The sequence below is a fragment of the Onthophagus taurus genome, unplaced genomic scaffold, assembly GCF_036711975.1.
Source record: "Onthophagus taurus isolate NC unplaced genomic scaffold, IU_Otau_3.0 ScKx7SY_16, whole genome shotgun sequence".
NCBI lineage: Eukaryota > Metazoa > Arthropoda > Insecta > Coleoptera > Scarabaeidae > Onthophagus > Onthophagus taurus.
The window spans coordinates 2111077-2119164 of NW_027248941.1; the positions used below are offsets into that span (position 1 = coordinate 2111077).

Sequence of the window (8088 nt, forward strand, 5' to 3'; positions counted from 1 at the left end):
TGACATAACCTCAAAGTTCGTTTCATTTTGGACAAAAATTTTATTTCATTTTTAAATTTATGTATAAATGAGTTGAATTAAAAGAAATTTAATCAAAATTAATTTATTTAATCAAAATCATTAAAATTAAAAACGAAAATCATAATATTTTATATAAACGTCAATATTTACTTGTCAAAATGACGTTTGACATAACCTTTAAATTTTTATTATTATAAATTAATTCGCATCAACGTCCATCGATTGAGTATCCGTTTGATACTGCAAAGCGTGTTCGTAAGCTTTCTTAACCGCTTTTCGATCGGTAGCCTTCCTTGGCTCATTCACTTTCGCCTCATCCCTTTCCGTATCCAACCCCAAAATCTCTAATTTCTCAACAGGTAGCCACTGCCACGTTCGTTTCGCATCGAAGAATAACACCAAATAAACTTGTTCGTTATGACTCGCCTTTAAAGCTAAAACATCGTGAGGGGGTGAAGGAATTGGGACTCCGTTGTGAATGTATCCACTCGGCATTTCCGGGTCAATAATCAAAGCGGGGTACCAAGGATATCCGCGGCATTTCGCCCAAACTAATTGTAAAGGTTTTAATTCGGATAACTTGGAGGTTGCGGCTTGATTATTACTCGTTGATGACGCATCGGAATCGTTTTCATCGTCTTCTTCGTCTGATTCAATTTCGGATAAATCGTGTGAGTAACAAGTTGAGAGGCTTGTACTTGTATCTGAGTCGAATTCGTCGTCGGATGGTTGATGCCCCGGGCGGTAAACGCGAAAACTATCGGGGACGTTCTCTGATATTGTTACATTAGGCTCGATTAATGTTGGTTCTTGAACCCTGCGGGGCCTACCCTTTTTTTTCCTAAAAATTATCTTAATTAGTTTAATTTTAAACATTTTAAATGAAATAATTACATTTTTGGGCTTATAACTTCATCTTTCTCCTCCTCAGGTTTCTTAAACGCAGCTTGGGCCGCCTTCTTCGTGAAAAGAACCGCGTTTCTCCGATTAATCCCCGTTGGGGATCCCCCATGACTTTGAGGGGACCCGACGTTCTTATTAATCTTATTTGTATTCAATTCTAACTCAACATCATCCGATTGCGAACTATTATTGTCAATGAGAGCTCTCCGCGCTTTTAATAACTCGGCTTTTATTAATTTAACGCGTTTAATCCGCGAAGTTCCATGTTTTAATCCGTGGCTTCTCCCCAGTAAATTCTCCAATTTCGAAATTATATCTTGTCCGGTTTTTCCTTGGAGTGACTCAAATTCTTTGTCGATATCCGCCGGAGTTATCTCCTCGATTATCGGTGATTTCGACGATTTCGTTTCATCTAAAAGCCCCGCGTTTTCGAGTTCTTCGCGGGCTTGTTTAAATATGATCGAACATTGATCTCGCATTTTTATTCCAGCCCTAATTATAATAAAATTTAAAATAAAAACTGATAATTTTAAAAAATTGTTCCAACGAAAGTTGGTTCTTTTCTAATTCTTAACAAGTTTTATTTGAAAAATATTTTGATACAAACAATAATTAGGAAGAAATGAAAAACTTTTTTTTTTAGTGTCGTCAAAGAAATTAAATTTGCAGTTTCCTGTAAATTACAACTAAAAATTAAAAAAAACATATTTCTGATATTTGAAACAAAAACACTTGTTGAATTATTTAATTTATATTTGTTTTACACAAAAGTTGGAATAGATTGCATTATTTCACATTTTTTATTAATATTTAATATTGTTATTAAATGACTTAATATTATGTGTGAATTATGATAGATGGCGCTCATATATATTTTTTTAATATATATTTAAAAAAAATTTCTGAAGTGTCAAATTAAAAATCCTGTTTTTTAAGATGGATTACGAAAATTACAAAAAGTTTAACATATTAGAATGTTACATATTAGAAAATAAAGTAAATTTTAAATAAATTTTTAGTAAAATAATTTTTAGTTACAGTACCGTAATTTACAGGAAACTGTAAATTTAATTTCTTTGACGATACTAAAAGAAAGTTTATTTTTAGCTTTATTCTAAAAAAAATAAGAAATAGACCTATCTAACCCCATATTTTTGTAATCAGAAAAAAATAACTAATTTAATAAGCGAATAATCAGTGGTTGTTTCCATTTAAAAAAACGAAAACTGTCATATCTCAAAATCTAAACCCGAAAAAATTTTTTTGATTACGTCGGCGAATTCTATGTAAAAATGTGTCCATATAATGTCTTAGTTATAATACTCCACCTATAATAAAAACCAAGATAATTGCATTTGCTGGTTTTACGATATTTTCAATTTTGGCCTCTAGGGGTGAAACAAAAGACGATAGCGCTTTGAGGTTTTTAGCATTAGCAGTTTCTCGAAAAACGAGATCATGACATGTAACCTACTTTTTTTCTAACTCTTATAGTTTCCGAGATAGCCTATTCGGACATCGAATTTGAACCACCCTGTACTATTCACAGGGAAATGCAAAAATTGATAATTTTGAAAAATGGTCCCTATAAAAGTTGTTCTTTGTTTAATTCTTAACAAGTTTTATTTGAAAAATATTTTGATACCAACAATATTTAGGAAAATAACCTCGAATTTCATTTATTATACTATTCACAGGGAAATGCAAAAATTGATAATTTTGAAAAATGGTCCCTATAAAAGTTGTTCCTTGTTTAATTCTTAACAAGTTTTATTTGAAAAATATTTTGATAGAAACAATATTTAGGAAAATAACCTTGAATTTCATTTATTATACTATTCACAGGGAAATGCAAAAATTGATAATTTTAAAAAATGGTCCCTATAAAAGTTGTTCCTTGTTTAATTCTTAACATGTTTTGTTTGAAAAATATTTTGATACCAACAATATTTAGGAAAATAACCTCGAATTTCATTTATTATACTATTCACAGGGAAATGCAAAAATTGATAATTTTAAAAAATGGTCCCTATAAAAGTTGTTCCTTGTTTAATTCTTAACAAGTTTTATTTGAAAAATATTTTGATACCAACAATATTTAGGAAAATAACCTTGAATTTCATTTATTATACTATTCACAGGGAAATGCAAAAATTGATAATTTTAAAAAATGGTCCCTATAAAAGTTGTTCCTTGTTTAATTCTTAACAAGTTTTATTTGAAAAATATTTTGATACCAACAATATTTAGGAAAATAACCTTGAATTTCATTTATTATACTATTCACAGGGAAATGCAGAAACTGATAATTTTAAAAAATGGTCCCTATAAAAGTTGTTCCTTGTTTAATTCTTAACAAGTTTTATTTGAAAAATATTTTGATACCAACAATATTTAGGAAAATAACCTTGAATTTCATTTATTATACTATTCACAGGGAAATGCAAAAATTGATAATTTTAAAAAATGGTCCCTATAAAAGTTGTTCCTTGTTTAATTCTTAACAAGTTTTATTTGAAAAATATTTTGGTACAAATAATATTTAGGAAGATAACCATGAATTTTATTTCTGTACTATTCAGAGCAAAATGCAAAAATTGATAATTTTGAAAAATGGTTCCTACAAACGTTGTTCCTTGTTTAATTCTTGACAAGTTTTATATGAAAAATATTTTGATACCAACAATATTTAGGAAAATAACCTTGAATTTCATTTATTATACTATTCACAGTGAAATGCAAAAATTGATAATTTTGAAAAATGGTCCCTATAAAAGTTGTTCCTTGCTTAATTCTTAGCAAGTTTTATTTGAAAAATATTTTGATACCAACAATATTTAGGAAAATAACCTTGATTTTCATTTATTATACTATTCACAGGGAAATGCAAAAATTGATAATTTTAAAAAATGGTCCCTATAAAAGTTGTTCCTTGTTTAATTCTTAACAAGTTTTATTTGAAAAATATTTTGATACAAATAATAATTAGGAAAATAATTTCAAATTTTATTTCTATACTGTTCAGAGGGATATTAAAAAATTGATAATTTTGAAAAATGGTTCCTATAAAAGTTGTTCCTTGTTTAGTTCTTAACAAGTTTTATTTGAAAAATATTTTGATACCAACAATATTTAGGAAAATAACCTTGAATTTCATTTATTATACTATTCACAGGGAAATGCAAAAATTGATCATTTTAAAAAATGGTCCCTATAAAAGTTGTTCCTTGTTTAATTCTTAACAAGTTTTATTTGAAAAATATTTTGATACCAACAATATTTAGGAAAATAACCTTGATTTTCATTTATTATACTATTCGCAGGGAAATGCAAAAATTGATAATTTAAAAAAATGGTCCCTATAAAAGTTGTTCCTTGTTTAATTCTTAACAAGTTTTATTTGAAAAATATTTTGATACAAATAATGATTAGGAAAATAATTTCAAATTTCATTTCTATACTGTTCAGAGGGAAATTAAAAAATTGATAATTTTGAAAAATGGTTCCTATAAAAGTTGTTCCTTGTTTAGTTCTTAACAAGTTTTATTTGAAAAATATTTTGATATCAACAATATTTAGGAAAATAACCTTGAATTTCATTTATTATACTATTCACAGGGAAATGCAAAAATTGATAATTTTAAAAAATGGTCCCTATAAAAGTTGTTCCTTGTTTAATTCTTAACAAGTTTTATTTGAAAAATATTTTGATACAAATAATGATTAGGAAAATAATTTCAAATTTCATTTCTATACTGTTCAGAGGGAAATTAAAAAATTGATAATTTTGAAAAATGGTTCCTATAAAAGTTGTTCCTTGTTTAATTCTTAACAAGTTTTATTTGAAAAATATTTTGATTCAAATAACAATTAGGAAAATAATAGGGAATTAAGTACATCCCTATAAAACATAACCTTAAAAAAAATAAATTAATAAATAAAAAGTGAGGTTATCTTTTTTACTTACTTATAAAACACCGTATCCTTATTATTATAAGCCAAACAGTTCGAAATCATCAACTCAAAATCGATTTCGATCGATTTCAAATTGGGGTACAACCCGTCGTCTAATTTCTTAGTCATCGTGCTCAAATCCATGGGCTCGGTGACGACCGTGGTATAATCGGGCACCTCCTCCAAATCAACCGGCTCCAAAAATATTTCATTCACATCTTTCGCCGCGATCAGATCCAAAACTTTCCTCAAACTCGCCTCCAACGGTTTTAACTCAACATTTAAACACCGTTGTTTCGCTTTCATCAACTCCACCTTTAACTTTTCCCGCTTCCGAACCAACTCGCACAACAACCTCGCGCGTTCCAAATCTTGCCTCAAACACTGCCAATATTTTAATTGCCGAATTAACTCCATCGTATCAACATTCCAAGTTCCCGAATCCCGAACATTCCCGGGATAGACATTAGCGACGTCTTGGCTACTTTGTAGGCGGCGTAAAAGGGGAACCCCATTTCGAAATTGACGCTTTAACGTCCAATAAGCGATTAAGCGTTGAATGAATTGAGATTTTTTTTGGATTGTAACCAACGATCCGATTTCTTGGATTCGTTCTGGGGGGATTGTAGGGATTAGAATTACGGGGACGGAGGAGCGTTTTTTCGCGAGTAATTTCCTCGCTTGTTTCATTTTTAATTTAACATCTTCTTTTTTTGTGTCGCTAAAATCGGGGGGGGCGTGAACGTCGCAAAATGCGATTTTTTGGACTAATAAAGGTTGCGTTTCGCAACCATCTTTAGTGACAGTGTCCATTTTCATGTATAACCCAGCTTGTTGGGCGCAAGTTACGTGGAAAGCCGAGTAACAATTAGTTTTGTGGCATTGAATACACGCCCCGATTCCTTTTTGCTTACAAACGTAGCAAGTTAATTTCCACCGCGCTTGAGGGATCGTCTCAATTGAATCTATCGGCTCCAAAAAAACCGTATTTGCGAACCTCACCTCAGGTATCCAAAGCGCGCAAACAACGTGGGCCCATTGGCTACGATCTGTTTGTTTGAAAGCGCCCCCCTGATTGGGGCAAAGCACGCAATCGACCGCTCGAGATGGTGATTGCAAACACCTTCGACATAACCACTGTCCTTCAGGGATATAGGGGACCCCATAGCAGTCTTGATGCACCGCCAAGTTACACATATCACAAAATAAAATCACATTTGTGTTTTGACACTCCCCGTCCATGCAAATACAACACACAGCGTCGTCGTCGACGACAGCCCCCGTTTGGCCGTTAACCGCGGCTTGGAAATACGATTCTTTTTCGAATCGATCCATTAATAACTCCAAAGAATCCACCGAAACAGGGGGAAGTCCTTGTTCTTCGCGTTTTTCGTTCATAATCGATAACCAAGCTGTATCTTCTTCATCGACGTCATATTCAACCTCACCGTCGAGTTCTTCAGCACTTTTCTCGATGAATCTTATGTAGGCGTTGGGGCGAGGTGGGGCGTCGCAAATATTATAAGAATCAAGCTCTTTGTAAGTCGCTTCTGGAAGTGGGATATGCTCCGTTGGTTTAACCTCTTCCACATCGTTATTTCGAGGGAAATCTTCCAAAGAACAAACTTCAAGAACCTCATTGATGTTTACACGAAACACTTGGTTGTTATTTAATTGGAATTGCACCATTTTTTGGGCCTCATCTTGCGTTAACGGCTCCGGGATAAGATTTTTTTCGGGTAATTTACTCGTTGAGGGGGTACCCCGATTCCCTCGACCCTTTTTATTGCTTTTAGGTGTCGTAGGAGGCGCGACTTGAGGCGTGGGATTATCGTGATCATAACTTTTTAAATGATATTGAAGCCCGCACACTGATTTGTAAGTTCTTCCGCATTTCTCGATTGGGCATGAATAAGGGGGGCCGTGCTCCGCACGAACTTTCTTGCAGTGCTCTAATATATCAATTCCCATCTTTTTTAATCAATATTTTCTTTAATTTTCCATTCTAAAAAGAATTAAATAATAACAAGAAGAACATAACCTCAATGTTCCGATTGTTTTGGAGGGGGAATTAGGGAAATTTTATTTTATTTTTAAATTTATGTTTAAATGGGTTAAATTAAAAGAAATATAATTAAAATTTATTTTAATTTATGAAATAATTAAAATTAAAAAGGAAAATCATTAAAAACGATTATTATTTTATTTTAAACGTCAATACATATTTATTTATCAAAGTGACGTTTGACATAACCCCGAAATTTTTTATGATTTTTCTTATAAATAAACAATTAATTAAGAGAATGGGTTAATAAATACCTTCTTATAATGCCTTAAATATCAATTTCCATCTTTTTGAATCAATCTTTTCGTTAATTATGCATTCTAAAAAGAATAAAGATATTACAACAACAAGAATAGTGACATAATCTCAATGTTCGTTTCATTTTGTGGGGGAAATTAGGGAAATTTTATTTTATTTTTAAATTTATGTTTAAATGGGTTAAATTAAAAGAAATTTAATTAAAATTTATTTTAATTTATGAAATAATTAAAATTAAAAACGATTATTATTTTATTTTAAACTTCAATACATATTTATTTGTCAAAGTGACGTTTGACATAACCCTGAAATTTTTTATGATTTTTCTTATAAATAAACAATTAATTTACGGAATGGGTTAATAAATACCTTTTTATTATTAATTTCCAACTTTTTAAATCAATTTTCTCGTTAATTATCCATTCTGAAAAGAACAACATAACGTTAATGTTCGTTTTGATTTGGGGGGGAAATTAGAGAAATTTTATTTTATTTTTAAATTTGTGTTTAATTGGGTTGAATTAAAAGAAATGTAATTAAAATGTATTTATATTAATGAAATAATTAAAATTAAAAAGGAAAATCATTAAAAACGATTATTATTTTATTGAAACGTCAATATTTATTTGTCAAAGTGACGTTTTACATAACCTCGTAATTTTTTATGATTTTTATTTTAAATAAACGATTAATTTAGGGAATGGGTTAATAAATACCTTCTTATAATGCTTTAAATATCAATTTCCATCTTTTTGAATCAATTTATGCGTTAATTATGAATTCTAAAAAGATTAAAGATTTTATAACAACAAGAATAGTGACATAACCTCAAATTTCGTTTCCTTTTGTGAGGGAAATTAGATTTTATTTTTAAATTTATGTTTAAT

At 30.3% G+C, this 8088-nt stretch overlaps 1 protein-coding gene across 3 annotated transcripts; it reads right to left on the reverse strand.

The window, feature by feature from the left end:
• Window positions 1-87: 87 nt before the first annotated feature.
• LOC111418689 (bromodomain-containing protein 140) lies at window positions 88-7993 on the reverse strand. 3 transcript variants are annotated; one of them, XM_071201178.1, is made up of 5 exons: window positions 7918-7993; window positions 7198-7263; window positions 4892-6883; window positions 916-1416; window positions 88-862 (listed from the first exon to the last, which is right to left on the reverse strand). In XM_071201178.1, exons 3-5 carry the CDS (start codon window positions 6847-6849, stop codon window positions 220-222), a joined length of 3102 nt encoding a protein of 1033 aa, XP_071057279.1. In that variant the 5' UTR covers window positions 6850-6883; window positions 7198-7263; window positions 7918-7993; the 3' UTR covers window positions 88-219. The 3 variants fall into 3 exon arrangements, with proteins under 3 accessions (XP_071057279.1, XP_071057280.1, XP_022907101.1); XM_071201179.1 differs by lacking the exon at window positions 7918-7993 and adding an exon at window positions 7571-7627; XM_023051333.2 differs by lacking the exon at window positions 7918-7993 and having other exon boundaries at window positions 7198-7313.
• Window positions 7994-8088: the final 95 nt, after the last annotated feature.

Bases quoted from the DNA above. Each gene is read 5' to 3' on its own strand.
- LOC111418689 (XM_071201178.1), bottom strand. From the start codon at position 6,849: ATGGGAATTGATATATTAGAGCACTGCAAGAAAGTTCGTGCGGAGCAC. The intron at 1,417-4,891 runs GTAAGTAAAAAA...TATTATAATTAG, and splicing joins AAGGATACGGTGTTTTATAA to GGCTGGAATAAAAATGCGAG. The intron at 863-915 runs GTAATTATTTCA...GATAATTTTTAG, and splicing joins GAAGTTATAAGCCCAAAAAT to GAAAAAAAAGGGTAGGCCCC.